Source organism: Sphaeramia orbicularis, chromosome 8 (assembly GCF_902148855.1).
Source record: "Sphaeramia orbicularis chromosome 8, fSphaOr1.1, whole genome shotgun sequence".
Lineage (NCBI taxonomy): Eukaryota > Metazoa > Chordata > Actinopteri > Kurtiformes > Apogonidae > Sphaeramia > Sphaeramia orbicularis.
In genome coordinates, this window is record NC_043964.1 from 29,858,994 (window position 1) to 29,877,164 (window position 18,171).

The following is an 18,171-nucleotide window of genomic DNA, read 5'->3' on the forward strand; positions in this document are numbered from 1 at the left end:
ATTGTTACTTTGATATCTTTCACTTACAACACAAAACAATTTATCTATAAACTTTCATGTAACCTAATTAGATTTTTCAACTTTGCTGTAGTTCAACCTCCTACAGTGTGATGTAACTTGTAGTACATCAGAGCAGAGCAGTAAGTAAATGTTCACAGACACATTTTTTGGCAACATGGTTGTAATATATTTAGCAGACCCATTAAAATAGCCATGTTATTATTTCATTCACAAACATTCTGCTGACAACAGAAACAGATACAACCAAATCATCCACAGTTATTCTGTTTTTTTTTTTTTTGTTTGTTTGTTTTTTGTGCAAAGAAGAGCATAAGCACAGTATGGATGCAACAAATCTGTATCTGTTTTATTCCAGAGACTCTCTTGGTTGTCTTTACATTGATGTTGGACTTATTTTTTAATCCAATTCATATTCATGCAGATTTTTTGTCTTGTCCAGTCACATGATTTTTGACTCTGGCTTGTGGAGGGTAGTAAGTGGCTATATTATGGCACAAAGAGTTTAAACAGAATATTACTGTACAAGTCTGATCATCTTGGGTAACACTTTTCTGAATCAACCAGAAATCAACCTGTTGGCTCTTATCAATGGATACAGTCTCATTTATAGTTTATAATGGAACTGTTGTTCTACGTTGTATTTATTTGTCTGTTATCACAGGCAGCTGTCCTTTATAATGCCAGGAGTTTCCAGGGCGCTCTTTCTGCGGGCAACAGCTTCCAGGATCTTCTTCCTGGGCCCTAACTGGATGCGAATGCCTTTGAGGTCATCATCAGAGCAAAGCATGAGCGCCTCCAGGTCCAGATGCTCTCTTCTGAATGCAAGGGCAAACTCTGGCAAAGAGATGGCAGACAAGAATGCATCCAAAGGAGAGGTTTCCTCATCTTCATCATCATCCAGTCCCAGATCTTCTTGTTCCCAGGGTATGTCTGCAGCACCTGTCCCATCTAAGCCGGCAAAATCTTCATCTGCCTCAAACAACTCGTTCTGGACCAGGTAGCCGAGATTTTCATTGTTGCTGCTGGGGAAGTCATCTGACTCCAGCCCCATCTTCTTCATGAATATGAGACCTCCAAGGCCAGGCCGGTTAAAGATGGACTGTTGGATTTGACCTGGTTCTTCACTGTCATCAGCGCTGTCAAAACCAGCCCCTCCATCATCATCGTACATACGCTCATCTTGCTCACTGAAGACATCTAAAAACTCTGGCTTCTCAGACGATCCGTTCTCTTGTTTGACGAAAATAACATTCCCATCTTGTCCTGATCTCTGCAGTGTATTCTTGTCTTTCTTTCCTAGCTTCTTCTGGAACGTCCCTTTAAACCTTGCTGTTAAGGAGCCAGATTTGTCAGAGGCAATAAGCTTGGAGAACTGCTCATTGACACCAGATAAGTTGCCGGCATTTGAGACTCCTGATGCCACACCGTCCTCTGGAACTGACCCACTGTTTCCTCCTCGGTACATTTTATCCATCTTGCTCTGGTGTCTCTTCTTAACCTTCTCACATTCTTTGACACGTCTCTCTGCTTCCTTGGTCGCCTCCTTCTTTAGGTTGGCAACCTTCTTCGCATGTTGGTTGGTCTGCTGTGAGGCGGCATCATCTAGAAAGCGCACACAGTCCATGCGGTCACGTGACGCAGCAACATCCATAGCTGTGTGGAAGTCATTGTCAAGTGCAAAGAGATTGGCACCAAAGTTGACGAGGAAGCTGAGGATGTGCATGTGGCCGTTGGCTGCAGCGTGGTGTAATGGAGTGTTTCCCCAGATGTCGCTCTTGTTGGGATCACCACTGTGTAACACAAGAGAGAAAATATAATAGCAGTGATAACATGGCACTTTTTAATCCTTACAGTTAATCATCGTAACAAATGGTCATTTTTAGAAATTATCTGCCTCAGAGATTAAATGTGCTAAATCTTACATACTTTAATAATAATATGACGACATGAAACGATAATATGAATTGGGAAAACAAAACAACAAAAGTGCTGGATAGCTGATGTTTTCAGTTTGTATGATGAAGTGTTATTACACATTTATATTGGTTTATGTACATTTATACAATAGATTTGTAAATATTCCACTAGAAAGAACCTGAAAAGTGAATGCATTGTAATGTACAGACAGTGTTTTGAAGTAGATCTGGTTGCTCTGAGACAAACATTCCTTTTGTTTAAGACCCATTCTCATTCATTCTCAGAATTTCACATTTTCAAGACTCTATCTTTGAAATTACAGCCAACCAGCATTTTTAACTTAATTTTAATTTTTAAGTATGACTACTTCTATTCTGGAAGCATTTTCCTTGTAGACATGGTAATCAGTGTTTACCATGATCAAGAATCCCACAAAAATCAAGTGTCTATAACATATTTTCAACAACAAATCAATGTGGAATGAATAAAAAAAGCAAGTCTTGACATGAACAAAAATGTGTTTAATCCTTACTTCATGTCTCAGAATGAAGAGACATTGTGTTTTTTAGACTGTACACTAACATAAGGTAAGATAAGTCAGTGCTTTATTAATCCCTCAAAGGAAATTCTTGTATATATTCATGTTTGGCTGCACCCTTTTACTCATCAATAATAAAACAGACAACAACTAAATACAATAAAAACACAGTATAAGTATAGAAAAACAGTAAAACCATAAAAATAAGTAACAATAACTCCATCATAATGGTGTTCTCTGTGTACGTAAACCACTGTCATGATAGAATTAATCAGTAATATCATATATTTCAATGAAACTGAAAACTAAATCTGTTGGTATAACTCTAATAGTATTAAACCTGCTAAAAAAAACAATCAGGTGAATGTAAAATTAACATAATAACCTGTGTATGCTTTGATGACTTTTTTGCCATTGTTTATGCTATCTTTTTGCTATTATTTTTTGTTTGATTATTTTGTTTAAGAAATTATGTTTTTTTATGTTAAACAAATCAGAATAGGTTCAATGATGTTTCATAGTCCCAAGTTTTACCCACATAGGTGGTGATGTTTGGTGAACTTTAGGTCACTGTAGGAAAAGCCAATACATTTTAGACTAAAAATGGCATAATAACAATGTCAGATTGGGTCAAAGAGAGTACATAAGTGTTAAACCATTTTCATTATATATAGGTTTGTCTTCCAGAAAGTGTAACAATAAAACATCTAGTTGAAAAAAAAATCTCTCAGAGAAATGCCCAGATATTACAAATGATGCACCTTGGACTACATTAAAGTGGATTTCATGTCTGTTTTTTGCTTTAAAAGTGTTAACATTAAGACTTCTTCCTCAATACTGAGTTGAAAAATCCAAAATATAAACTATGGTTTCAGTTAATTGGTGAACTATTAGGATATAAAGTCCTCTGGTGCTGGGCGTCATTGTCAGTGCAATAAACATCTAGATTGCTTGTATCTCAAACTGCTCCTCATAAAACAGACTTTGGTAATGACTGAGGCAGAAATGAAAATGCTTCAGTTATTTATATCTTTTGTAAACCTAAGAGTGAAAAGCATTTTTTAGAAAAAAAAAAGAAAGAAAAGCTGCAGTGTGTCTTTTGTTTCTCTGAATGGGAGATGGAGGAGGTGGGGTTGAGGAGAAATGAAGGGCCCTATTGTTTTACAGAATGGCTTTGGTTGATTAAACACTGTGAGTGAGGGGGGTTTAGTTCAGCAAATGTTCTCGAAAAAGTTTCCAAAGAACAATCAGAGAACACCAACATGTTGATCCAATGGTTTAAGGCATTACATTAATATTAGAAAAGAAACTGTATCACATCACACTGATCTATGATTGTTAATATTGGCATGTTTAATGGTGAAAATTTAGAAAAAAAAAAAAAAAGGGCTGGAGGAGAGTGCATGTGCTCACCCTCTGCTGCATATGAGCTGAAGAGCATCGACATGTCCATGGAAAGCTGCCAGTAAGGTGGGAGTCATGCCGTCCTCATCCTTAGTGTTCAGGTCCTTCCTCGTGGCTTCCTTCAGCAGATCCAAGTACCCGTCGATGGCTGCTTTGTGGTACCTCGACATCTTTTTATTCAAAGCGTGAGCTCAATACAAATCAGTCCCTTTCTGTCTCTCTTTTTACCCCCTACTCCCATCAACCAGGACCCGAGGAAACAATGTGAGCTCTGGGCGTCAACTTATCAGCAGCTCAGAGCCATAAAACAAAAGCAAAGTCCAGTTCGCTGCTGTCAGCTGGCAGTTTTATCTCCAAATCAGCGTCCAGCACTCAGTCATCCATGATTAAAACATTTCTGTTTCCTGTTGCTTTACCTAAATATGCTAAAAACGGCCTGATCCCATTAAGTCATAAAGACCCAGTGCTACTTTTATGGCAGTTCCCAAATTAATTTTTCTCTCTATTTAACCTTTCTAAAGTGATTTATCACCATTTATTATGTCATCCTCTATATTTAACTTTTTTTTTCACTGTTAATCATGTATTTTCTATATTTGATTTAGATATTCATGAAAACTCAGAGTTAATTCAAAAGTTATATCAAAGCAGAAAAAACTGAAGAAAAAGTGACTTTTTCAGCAAAATGTATCATTAACTGAACATAAACCAAGTGTGTCCATCCACTGTCATTGATCCAACTCCATGGGTTTTACTGATGAATCAATTTTATAGAAGGTGGCAGTGTTTCCATGTTCACTACAGAGCCTCTGAACATCCAAATGGGTCATATCTGATGACCATAAAAAGATGACAAACTGTATTTTACACCAATTATTTACATGGATTGATAGGATTAGTGGATCAACAGGTATTAAATCATCAGTAGATGGTTTTGGTCAATGGTGGATGTTTGGGTCTTTATGGGTTAAAATGATGAGTGTATTAACAAGATTTTCATTCAGGCTTCATTCATTTACACTGTAAAAAGTGAGACTATGCTATGATTAATAATGATAAATGTTCTTTGTGAATAAAAAAGATAAATGTAGAAGCCTATTACTTAAATTGATTGTAGTGTAGGCTAATTTATTGATTGTATTTTAACCAGTTTCAATAGGGAAATCCAACTACATAATACTGTGTAGACTTTAACCTTACACAGACCTAGAACTGTTTTGGTGGTAACGTACAAATAATTTTTCCTCTACATTTAACCTTTCCTGAGTGATTTATCATTCATTCAAATGTATTTTTCAGAGAAAATAAAGTATTTGTTTGCATCTTTACAGACCGTGTGGATATTCATTACAGTTCACAGTAAATTTGAAGTTTACTATTTTAAAATAGACAAAACTGAGGAAAAAGTGACTTTTTCAGCAAAATACATCATTAACTGAATATCAAAATAAACGTCTACAACCACTGTTAAATGTCATACTATATGGGTTGTTACAGGAGATGATGTTCCAAAATTTGTTATGGAGTCTCTGAACATCCAAAGGTCTCATAACTGATGTCAGTGAAAAGCTGAGAAACTGCATTTTACCTGAATTATTTCATTGTATTGATGGGATTAGTGGTTGAAACATGATTAAACATTTTAGATCAGCAGACACTGTTAGTGACTGTTTAGGTGTTAGAGGGTTAATAACAGTAACAGTCAGGAAATTGGGTTTACTTTTTTCAAAATTCTGTATTTTACACATTTTTCAATGTTCACTTACATCTGTTGGTATAATAAAGAATAAGTAAATAAGCATAATGTTTGTAATGATGATAATTATGATTGAAAGGTTGATATTACATGTAAGTTAAGTGTGTTTGATTAATAAAAACAAGCAAACAAACAAATAACTATATTCTAATAAATATTTTACAACTTTAATTCTGCTTAGTTATGTTATCTGCTTAGTTTATATTAAATATATTATATAATTTACCTTATATATTAGTTATATTATCTGTTGGTGTTTTTTTTTTTTTTTGGCTTAATTTAAGATGCCAATGGCCATCATCATTATCATCACCATTATTAGAAAAAGTAAAATTACATTATAAAAATATTTACATTTACAAACTATCTATTCAGAATAAAATGTGAATAAAGTGAATAAATATGAACAACCTCAAATGTCTTAAGAAAAATAAGTGCAATTTCTTTCTTTCTCTTTTTTTTTTTTTTTTTTTTTTTAAAATATAACGCCCGTTACTAAATCTTTTGTTGTGTTAATAATAAGCTGAGACATAGTATTGTTGATATTGCACTTATTTTTCTTAACAAATTTCAGGTTGTATATGGTTGTTCCGGTCATTCACATTTTCATTAAGAGTAATTTTATTTTTTTCACTCTGAAGCAAAAAAAATGAATATTACTTACAAGTTATAATATTATTTTACTTGAAATCAAATCGGGTAATTTATTTTCTATTTGGAAGGCTAATTTAGATGGTATGCCTATGTGTTTATCCTCCGGTGCGGTAGGGGTCAGTAATGTGTAAACGTGAGCTGTCAAAAGCAGGAAGAAGAAGTGGGAAAAGAAGGCGTAGAAGAAGAAGAGGAGGCGGTCGAAGGGTCCGTAGAAGAAGAGCGAACGAACCACCTGAAGCAGCCAATGAATGGAGACTGGGAGGAAACCGGACAAACCTAGTTTTACCTGTTTTTTTTCTGCATAGCTTTCTTCCTCTTCTCGCCTTTAGAGTTTAGAGCATAATGAAATAGTATATTTAATAAATTCTTTAAACCCCTAAGTTGTCTCACCGCTAGAGGAAGCGCTCTGTGCCTTCACCGTGGGCTGTTCGGTTCGTCTGACCGGGAGAGGCTGCAGACATGTCCGACAACGGCGGCTCGGCGGTCGGCCTTCTGTCCTATGAGACTCTGGTCCATGCTGTGGCAGGTGCAGCGGTGAGCACACACAAACAGGACACAAACAGGCTATTATCAGATATTACAGATCTCTACAGTATATTGAAAATATGTCCAAAAAAGCCAGAAAACTTTATTTCAGTTTATCTAAGTCACAGGTGTCAAACATGCGGCCCGGGGGCCAAATCCGGCCCACCAAAGGGTCCAGTCTGGCCCCGGGGATGAATTTGTGAAATGCAAAAATTACACTAAGATTTTAATCATTTTAGTTCAGGTTCCACATACAGATCAATTTAATCTCAAATGGGTCAGATCAGTAAAATCCTATCATAATAACCTATAAATACTTACAACTCCAAATTTTTCTCCTTGTAAATGTAAAAATTTTCATGTCATTTTACTGTATTTACACTAAATCAAACTATCATTTCAGAAAAACACGAATAACCTCAACAAATATTAACATTTTGAAATGTCTGAAGTGTAATTTTAACAATATTCTGCCTGTCATTAAATATTGTGTGTATTTGTAGATCCACTGTGATCTGTAAATTGTAATTTACATGTGTAAATGATAAACTGAGACATAATATTGTTCAAATTGTGCTTAGTTTTCTTAAGAAATTTCAGTTTGTTCATGTTATTCACATTGTTTTAAAGGATAGTTGGTAGACGTAAACATTTTCATCGCAGAATTTTACTTTTTTTGCTCTAAAACATAGAAGAAAGTTTGGAGTTGACATTATTAGGGGCTCGGGCATCGACACGAGCACCTCTCCCCCATTGCAAAGCAATGGGAGAGAGGTGCTCGTGGCGAAGCCACGAGCACCTATTGTTCTTCCGCTCGTTTATTATTTTTATTAGGGGCTCGGGCATCGACACGAGCACCTCTCCCCCATTGCAAAGCAATGGGAGAGAGGTGCTCGTGGCGAAGCCACGAGCACCTATTGTTCTTCCGCGCGTTTATTAGGGGCTCGGGCATCGACACGAGCACCTCTCCCCCATTGCAAAGCAATGGGAGAGAGGTGCTCGTGGCGAAGCCACGAGCACCTATTGTTCTTCCGCGCGTTTATTAGGGGCTCGGGCATCGACACGAGCACCTCTCCCCCATTGCAAAGCAATGGGAGAGAGGTGCTCGTGGCGAAGCCACGAGCACCTATTGTTCTTCCGCTCGTTTATTATTTTTCTTCATCTTCATCTTCCGGACAAAATTTTGTCCGTTAATGCGGCCCGAACCGCTGGAAAGACCCCTGCACAATATACATTAAAACGTGCGGTTTCATCGGGAATAGTGTGCTATGTTATTTTCATAGAGATTCGTGAATGTTTCGCAGAGTTATTCGCGAAAAACACGCGAAAAAAGTCCCATAGAAATGAATGGGGAGATGAAAAAATCAGCCAGAAAAGTCCACTTTTTTCCAGACACTACTACTTCACCATACTTTCACCTACAGACTTCATTTAAACTTCAAAACGCAGGCATTTTTGTCCTCTCCGCACGAATGTACTTTGTATGAGGATGGGGTTTACGGTTTTCAATAGGTGAGTCTTCAAAAACCCCTGGGTTGAGTGAAAATTCTCAAAATTTCCTGAGTTAGAGTGGGTGATGTCATCACACTAGAGTGTGAGAGCAGCGAAAATTCAACTGAAAATTCTCTGAATAAATCGCCCTCCCGGCCAAACCATACATCGCAGGTGAATGATATTTTCCAAAAACGTAGCCATGTTTCCTGGGCTTCATATGAACCCATGTTTGAAGACCTAGCTCTTTTTAAAGTGAAATGACAGGCACTAGTTTGGAGGCTCATCCCTTCTTTCCTCCATTAACTCTCCATTGTAGCGAATTCTTACTTGTCTTGGTCAGTTGACTGTTTTTAAACTGCTCTAACTCAGTCATTTCTCATAGTACGTGAAAAAAACCTACATCTGTGTGTTCCCCAGGTCCTTCTGACACTCACGGTCATTTCGGTTTTCAGCTATCTTATACGGTTTTCCCGTAATAAGCAGTTTTGCGGGAGCTGTTTTTTTTCTTTTCAGAGGCTTAAATCTGCTCTTTTTCTCTGTGTGTCTCTGACCTGCACTGAGCGTCTCCACGGCAACGGCGCCACTGCTCTGTGTGTGTCCCAGGTGTGTCCAATAAACTGAATCAGTCTGACATGTTTCTCCTCCCATAGCAACCCTGGAGAGTCCATAGCAACGCTGTGTGTCCTTTAGAGTACTGATACTACTACTAATACTACTACTGCTGTTAATACTATGATTACTACTACTACCACTAGTAAAAATACAACTACAACTAAAAATGCAACTAATACTACTACTACTACTATTAAAAATACTACTACTACTACTACTAAATATACAACTACCACTAAAAATGCTACTAATACTACTACTACTACTATTAAAAATACTACTACTACTACTACTACTACTACTACTAAAAATGCTACAACTACTACTGCTACTACAACTACTACAAAAATACTACTACTACTACTGCTACCAAAAATACTACTACTACTACTACTACTAGTACTGCTATTACTATTACTGTTACTTGTACTCCTTCTCCTCCTATTACTGATAGAATAAACTGATTCAAACTGATTCTCTTTCATACACACAGACACACACGCACACCCTCACACACACACACACACACACACAGAGTATAGAACACAGACAGTTGAAGCTCAGGTGTCAGGTGATCAGCATCAGCCAATCAGGTCACACATGACTACAACTAATGGGGAGAGGAAAAAATCTGCCAGAAAAGTCCACTTTTTTCCAGACACTACTACTTCACCATACTTTGACCGACAGACTTCATTGAAACTTTAAAACGCAGGCCTTTTTGTCCTCTCCGCATGAATGTACTTGTTATGAGGATGGGGTTTACGGTTTTCAATAGGTGAGTCTTCAAAAACCCCTGGGTTGAGTGAAAATTGTCCACATTTCCTGAGTTTGAGTGTGTGATGTCATCACGCTAGAGTGGAAGAGCAGTGCAAATTCAACTGAAAATTCTGTAAATAAATCGCCCTCCCAGCAAAACCATACATCGCAGGTGAATGATATTTTCCAAAAACGTAGCCATAGTTCCTGGGCTTCATATGAACCCATGTTTGAAGACCTAGCTCTTTTTAAAGTGAAATGACAGGCACTAGTTTGGAGGCTCATCCCTTCTTTCCCCCATTAACTCTCCATTGTAGCCACGAGCACCTATTGTTCTTCCGCTCGTTTATTAGGGGCTCGGGCATCGACACGAGCACCTCTCCCCCATGGGGGAGAGGTGCTCGTGGCGAAGCCACGAGCACCTATTGTTCTTCCGCTCGTTTATTAGGGGCTCGGGCATCGACACGAGCACCTCTCCCCCATTGCAAAGCAATGGGAGAGAGGTGCTCGTGGCTTCGCCACGAGCACCTATTGTTCTTCCGCTCGTTTATTAGGGGCTCGGGCATCGACACGAGCACCTCTCCCCCATTGCAAAGCAATGGGAGAGAGGTGCTCGTGGCGAAGCCACGAGCACCTATTGTTCTTCCGCGCGTTTATTAGGGGCTCGGGCATCGACACGAGCACCTCTCCCCCATTGCAAAGCAATGGGAGAGAGGTGCTCGTGGCGAAGCCACGAGCACCTATTGTTCTTCCGCTCGTTTATTAGGGGCTCGGGCATCGACACGAGCACCTCTCCCCCATTGCAAAGCAATGGGAGAGAGGTGCTCGTGGCGAAGCCACGAGCACCTATTGTTCTTCCGCGCGTTTATTTTTATTTTTATTCTTCATCTTCCGGACACATTTTTGTCCGTTAATACAGCCCGAACCGCTGTAAAGACCCCTGCAAATTATACATTAAAACGTGCGGTTTCATCGGGAATAGTGTGCTATGTTATTTTCGTAGAGATTCGTGAATTTTTCGCAGAGTTATTCGCGAAAAACACGCGAAAAAAGTCCCATAGAAATGAATGGGGAGATGAAAAAATCAGCCAGAAAAGTCCACTTTTTTCCAGACACTACTACTTCGCCATACTTTCACCTACAGACTTCATTTAAACTTTAAAACGCAGGCATTTTTGTCCTCTCCGCACGAATGTACTTGGTATGAGGATGGGGTTTACGGTTTTCAATAGGTGAGTCTTCAAAAACCCCTGGGTTGAGTGAAAATTCTCAAAATTTCCTGAGTTAGAGTGGGTGATGTCATCACACTAGAGTGTGAGAGCAGCGAAAATTCAACTGAAAATTCTCTGAATAAATCGCCCTCCCGGCCAAACCATACATCGCAGGTGAATGATATTTTCCAAAAACGTAGCCATGTTTCCTGGGCTTCATATGAACCCATGTTTGAAGACCTAGCTCTTTTTAAAGTGAAATGACAGGCACTAGTTTGGAGGCTCATCCCTTCTTTCCCCCATTAACTCTCCATTGTAGCGAATTCTTACTTGTCTTGGTCAGTTGACTGTTTTTAAACTGCTCTAACTCAGTCATTTCTCATAGTACATGAAAAAAATCTACATCTGTGTGTTCCCCAGGTCCTTCTGACACTCACGGTCATTTCGGTTTTCTCCAATCTTATACGGTTTTCACGTAATTAGCAGTTTTGCGGGAGCTGTTTTTTTTCTTTTCAGAGGCTTAAATCTGCTCTTTTCTCTGTGTCTCTCTGACCTGCACTGAGCGTCTCCACGGCAACGGCGCCACTGCTCTGTGTGTGTCCCAGGTGTGTCCAATAAACTGAATCAGTCTGACATGTTTCTCCTCCCATAGCAACCCTGGAGAGTCCATAGCAACGCTGTGTGTCTGTTAAAGTACAGATACTACTACTAATACTACTACTGCTGTTAATACTATGATTACTACTACTATTAAAAATGCTACCACTGCTACTACTACTAAAAAATATTACTACTACTACTACAATTGCTACTACTACTACTACTACTACTACTACTACAACTAAAAATACTACTAATGTTACTACTACTACTACTAGAAATTCTACTACTACTACTACTGCTGCTACTACAACTACTACCAAAAATACTACTATTACTGTTACTTGTACTCCTTCTCCTTCTCCTCCTATTACTGTTAAAACTGATTCAAACTGATTCTCTCTCTCACACACACACACACACACACACTGAAACACACACTCAAAAACTCTCACACACACACACACACACACACACAGAGTATAGAACACAGACAGTTGAAGCTCAGGTGTCAGGTGATCAGCATCAGCCAATCAGGTCACACATGACTACAACTAATGGGGAGAGGAAAAAATCTGCCAGAAAAGTCCACTTTTTTCCAGACACTACTACTTCACCATACTTTGACCTACAGACTTCATTTAAACTTTAAAACACAGGCATTTTTGTCCTCTCCACATGAATGTACTTGGTATGAGGATGGGGTTTACGGTTTTCAATAGGTGAGTCTTCAAAAACCCCTGGGTTGAGTGAAAATTGTCCAAATTTCCTGAGTTAGAGTGTGTGATGTCATCACACTAGAGTGGAAGAGCAGTGAAAATTCAACTGAAAATTCTGTAAATAAATCGCCCTCCCGGCAAAACGATACATCGCAGGCTGAATGATATTTTCCAAAAATGTAGCCATAGTTCCTAGGCTTCATATGAACCCATGTTTGAAGATCTAGCTCTTTTTAAAGTGAAATGACAGGCACTAGTTATGGAGGCTCATCCCTTCTTTCTCCCATTGACTCTCCATTGTAGCGGATTCCTTCTTTTCTTGGTCAGTTGACTGTTTTTAAACTGCTCTAACTCAGTCATTTTTCACAGTACGGGAAAAAAACCTACATCTGTGGGTTCCCCAGGTCCTTTTGACGCTCACGGTCATTTCAGTTTTCTCCTATCTTTTACAGTTTTCCTGTAATTAGCAGTTTCTCGGGACCTGTTCAGCTCCAGTCTCAGCCTATTCCTGCTGCTCTGTGTCAGTTTCATTCTGTGTGTGTGTCAGTGCAGCGCCGTCGCTGTGGCAACTACTACTGATACAACTACTAAAAATACTACTACTACTAAAAATACTACTACTACTTCAATTACTACTACTAATGGTGACATCTGTCAGCCGCCAGACTTTGACACACAGATTGTCCATATAAAGTGAATGGGAGTTCAGAACACACAATTCCCCACCGACCATGAAGTCTTTGGTAACGTCGAACCGACATGCCCCCCGACCCCCGAGCCCCTCTCACGATTTCCGCGTGTGGAAATTGTCTAGTTAATATTTTTCATCTTCCGGACACATTTTTGTCCGTTAATGCGGCCCGAACCGCTGGAAAGACCCCTGCAAATTATACATTAAAACGTGCGGTTTCATCGGGAATAGCGTGCTATGTATTTTTCGTAGAGATTCGTGAATTTTTCGCAGAGTTATTCGCAAAAAACATGCGAAAAAGGTCCCATAGAAATGAATGGGAAGAGGAAAAAATCTGCCAGAAAAGTCCACTTTTTTCCAGACACTACTACTTCGCCATACTTTCACCTACAGACTTCATTTAAACTTTAAAACGCAGGCATTTTTGTCCTCTCCGCACGAATGTACTTTGTATGAGGATGGGGTTTACGGTTTTCAATAGGTGAGTCTTCAAAAACCCCTGGGTTGAGTGAAAATTCTCAAAATTTCCTGAGTTAGAGTGGGTGATGTCATCACACTAGAGTGTGAGAGCAGAGAAAATTCAACTGAAAATTCTCTGAATAAATCGCCCTCCCGGCCAAACCATACATCGCAGGTGAATGATCTTTTCCAAAAACGTAGCCATGTTTCCTGGGCTTCATATGAATCCATGTTTGAAGACCTAGCTCTTTTTAAAGTGAAATGACAGGCACTAGTTTGGAGGCTCATCCCTTCTTTCCCCCATTAACTCTCCATTGTAGCGAATTCTTACTTGTCTTGGTCAGTTGACTGTTTTTAAACTGCTCTAACTCAGTCATTTCTCACAGTATGTGAAAAAAACCTACATCTGTGTGTTCCCCAGGTCCTTCTGACGCTCACGGTCATTTCGGTTTTCACCTATCTTTTATGGTTTTCCCATAATTAGCAGTTTTCCGGGACCTGTTCTGAGTGCCTCACTCAGTCTATTCCTGCTGCTCTGTGTGTCTCTCTCTCTCTGTGTGTGTCAGTGCAGCGCCGTTGCTGCGGCAACAGCCCCTCTGCTCTGTGTCCCAGGTGTGTCCAATAAACCCAATCAGTCTGACATGTTTCTCCTCCCATAGCAACCCTGGAGAGTCCATAGCAACGCTGGGTGTGTGAGACAGTACTGATACCACTACTATTACTTTTACTACTATGATAACTACTACTACTACTAAAAATACAACCACTACTACTGAAAGTACTACTACTATTACTAAAAATATGACTACTATTACTACTACTACTAATAAAAATACTACTACTACTACAAATACTACTACTACTATGAAAACTACTTTTACTACTACTACTACTAAAAATACTAGTACTAGTATTACTAAAAATACTACTACTACTACAACTACTACTACCACTACTACTAAAAATACTACTTCTATTACTACTTCTCCTTCTACTTCTCCTCCTTTTACTGATAGAATAAACTGATTCAAACTGATTCTTTCTCATACACACACACACACACACACACACACACACACACACACACACACACACACACACACAGAGTATAGAACACAGACAGTTGAAGCTCAGGTGTCAGGTGATCAGCATCAGCCAATCAGGTCACACATGACTACAACTAATGGGGAGAGGAAAAAATCAGCCAGAAAAGTCCACTTTTTTCCAGACACTACTACTTCGCCATACTTTGACCTACAGACTTCATTTAAACTTTAAAACGCAGGCTTTTTTGTCCTCTCCACATGAATGTACTTGGTATGAGGATGGGGTTTACGGTTTTCAATAGGTGAGTCTTCAAAAACCCCTGGGTTGAGTGAAAATTCTCAAAATTTCCTGAGTTAGAGTGGGTGATGTCATCACACTAGAGTGTGAGAGCAGTGAAAATTCACCTGAAAATTCTCTGAATAAATTGCCCTCCCGGCCAAACGATACATCGCAGTTGAATGACATTTTCCAAAAATGTAGCCATGGTTCCTGGGCTTCATATGAACCCATGTTTGAAGACCTAGCTCTTTTTAAAGACAAATGACAGGCACTAGTTTGGAGGCTCATCCCTTCTTTCCTCCATTAACTCTCCATTGTAGCAGGTTCCTTCTTGTCTTGGTCAGTTGACTGTTTTTAAACTGCTCTAACTCAGTCATTTCTCACAGTATGTGAAAAAAACCTACATCTGTGTGTTCCCCAGGTCCTTCTGACGCTCACGGTCATTTCGGTTTTCACCTATCTTTTATGGTTTTCCCATAATTAGCAGTTTTCCGGGACCTGTTCTGAGTACCTCACTCAGTCTATTCCTGCTTCTCTGTGTGTCTCTCTCTCTCTGTGTGTGTCAGTGCAGCGCCGTTGCTGCGGCAACAGCCCCTCTGCTCTGTGTCCCAGGTGTGTCCAATAAACCCAATCAGTCTGACATGTTTCTCCTCCCATAGCAACCCTGGAGAGTCCATAGCAACGCTGGGTGTGTGAGACAGTACTGATACCACTACTATTACTTTTACTACTATGATAACTACTACTACTACTAAAAATACAACCACTACTACTGAAAGTACTACTACTATTACTAAAAATACGACTACTATTACTACTACTACTAATAAAAATACTACTACTACTACAAATACTACTACTACTATGAAAACTACTTCTACTACTACTACTACTAAAAATACTACTACTAGTATTACTAAAAATACCACTACTACTACTACAACTACTACTACCACTACTACTAAAAATAATACTTCTATTACTACTTCTCCTTCTACTTCTCCTCCTTTTACTGATAGAATAAACTGATTCAAACTGATTCTTTCTCATACACACACACACACACACACACACACACACACACACACACACACACACACACAGAGTATAGAACACAGACAGTTGAAGCTCAGGTGTCAGGTGATCAGCATCAGCCAATCAGGTCACACATGACTACAACTAATGGGGAGAGGAAAAAATCAGCCAGAAAAGTCCACTTTTTTCCAGACACTACTACTTCGCCATACTTTGACCAAGAGACTTCATTGAAACTTTAAAACGCAGGCATTTTTGTCCTCTCCGCACGACTGTACTTGTTATGAGGATGGGGTTTACGGTTTTCAATAGGTGAGTCTTCAAAAACCCCTGGGTTGAGTGAAAATTGTCCAAATTTCCTGAGTTAGAGTGTGTGATGTCATCACACTAGAGTGGAAGAGCAGTGAAAATTCAACTGAAAATTCTGTAAATAAATCGCCCTCCCGGCAAAACCATACATCGCAGGCGAATGATATTTTCCAAAAACGTAGCCATGGTTCCTGGGCTTCATATGAACCCATGTTTGAAGACCTAGCTCTTTTTAAAGTGAAATGACAGGCACTAGTTTGGAGGCTCATCCCTTCTTTCTCCCATTGACTCTCCATTGTAGCGGATTCCTTCTTTTCTTGGTCAGTTGACTGTTTTTAAACTGCCCTAACTCAGTCATTTTTCACAGTACGGGAAAAAAACCTTCATCTGTGTGTTCCCCAGGTTCTTTTGACACTCACGGTCATTTCAGTTTTCTCCTATCTTTTACGGTTTTCCTTTAATTTACAGTTTCTCGGGACCTGTTAAGCTCCAGTCTCAGCCTATTCCTGCTGCTCTGTGTCAGTTTCATTCTGTGTGTGTGTCAGTGCAGCGCCGTCGCTGTGGCAACTACTACTGATACAACTACTAAAAATACTACTACTACTAAAAATACTACTACTACTTCTATTACTACTACTAACGGTGACGTCGGTCAGCTGCCAAACTTTGACACACAGATTGTCCATATAAAGTGAATGGGGGTTCAGAACACAGAATTCCCCTCCGACCGTGAAGTCTTTGGTAACGTCGAACCGACATGCCCCCCCGACCCCCGAGCCCCTCTCACGATTTCCGCGTGTGGAAATTGTCTAGTTATTTTTATTATTAGGGGCTCGGGCATCGACACGAGCACCTCTCCCCCATTGCAAAGCAATGGGAGAGAGGTGCTCGTGGCGAAGCCACGAGCACCTATTGTTCTTCCGCGCGTTTATTTTTCTTCATCTTCCGGACAATATTTTGTCCGTTAATGCGGCCCGAACCGCTGGAAAGACCCCTACACAATATACATTAAAACGTGCGGTTTCATCGGGAATAGCGGGCTATGTATTTTTCATAGAGATTCGTGAAATTTTCGCAGAGTTATTCGCGAAAAACACGCGAAAAAAGTCCCATAGAAATGAATGGGGAGATGAAAAAATCAGCCAGAAAAGTCCACTTTTTTCCAGACACTACTACTTCACCATACTTTCACCTACAGACTTCATTTAAACTTTAAAACGCAGGCATTTTTGTCCTCTCCGCATGAATGTATTCGGTATGAGGATGGGGTTTACGGTTTTCAATAGGTGAGTCTTCAAAAACCCCTGGGTTGAGTGAAAATTCTCAAAATTTCCTGAGTTAGAGTGGGTGATGTCATCACGCTAGAGTGTGAGAGCAGTGAAAATTCAACTGAAAATTCTCTGAATAAATCGCCCTCCCGGCCAAACGATACATCGCAGGCGAATGACATTTTCCAAAAACGTAGCCATGGTTCCTGGGCTTCATATGAACCCATGTTTGAACACTTAGCTCTTTTTAAAGAGAAATGACAGGCACTAGTTTGGAGGCTCATCCCTTCTTTCCCCCATTAACTCTCCATTGTAGCGGATTCCTTCTTGTCTTGGTCAGTTGACTGTTTTTAAACTGCTCTAACTCAGTCATTTCTCACAGTACGTGAAAAAAACCTACATCTGTGTGTTCCCCAGGTCCTTCTGACACTCACGGTCATTTCGGTTTTCACCTATCTTTTACGGTTTTCCCATAATTAGCAGTTTTCCGGGACCTGTTCTGAGTGACTCACTCAGTCTATTCCTGCTGCTCTGTGTGTCTCTCTCTCTCTGTGTGTGTCAGTGCAGCGCCGTTGCTGCGGCAACAGCCCCTCTGCTCTGTGTGTGTCCCAGGTGTGTCCAATAAACCCAATCAGTCTGACATGTTTCTCCTCCCATAGCAACCCTGGAGAGTCCATAGCAACGCTGGGTGTCTGTTAGAGTACTGATACTACTACTAATACTACTACTGCTTTTACTACTATGATTACTACTACTACTACTACTACTAAAAATACAACTACAACTAAAAATGTTAGTCATGCTACTACTACTACTATTAAAAATATTACTACTACTACTACTGCCACTACTAGTACTAAAATACAACTACTG

The 18,171-nt window shown here is 39.6% G+C and overlaps 2 protein-coding genes across 2 annotated transcripts in view; one reads left to right on the forward strand and one right to left on the reverse strand.

The window, feature by feature from the left end:
• Positions 1–340: 340 nt before the first annotated feature.
• Positions 341–4,248, reverse strand: anks4b (ankyrin repeat and sterile alpha motif domain containing 4B). The gene is made up of 2 exons (XM_030142306.1): positions 3,890–4,248; positions 341–1,811 (listed from the first exon to the last, which is right to left on the reverse strand). Exons 1-2 carry the CDS (start codon positions 4,048–4,050, stop codon positions 677–679), a joined length of 1,296 nt encoding a protein of 431 aa, XP_029998166.1. The 5' UTR covers positions 4,051–4,248; the 3' UTR covers positions 341–676.
• Positions 4,249–6,480: 2,232 nt separating this feature from the next.
• The window catches only part of slc25a17l (solute carrier family 25 member 17-like), a 30,482-nt gene continuing 18,791 nt past the window's right edge, over positions 6,481–18,171 (forward strand). Inside the window, exon 1 of the mRNA XM_030140152.1 lies at positions 6,481–6,824. Within this exon, the coding sequence (XP_029996012.1) occupies positions 6,750–6,824 (75 nt within the window). The 5' untranslated portion in view covers positions 6,481–6,749. The remainder of the gene's footprint in view (positions 6,825–18,171) is intronic.

What these genes read in the sequence shown, in the direction of transcription:
- anks4b (XM_030142306.1), bottom strand. Translation starts at nt 4,050, where the DNA reads ATGTCGAGGTACCACAAAGCAGCCATCGACGGGTACTTGGATCTGCTG. An exon ending in CAGCTCATATGCAGCAGAGG is followed by an intron (nt 1,812 to 3,889) that starts GTGAGCACATGC and finishes TGTGTTACACAG; the next exon opens with TGGTGATCCCAACAAGAGCG.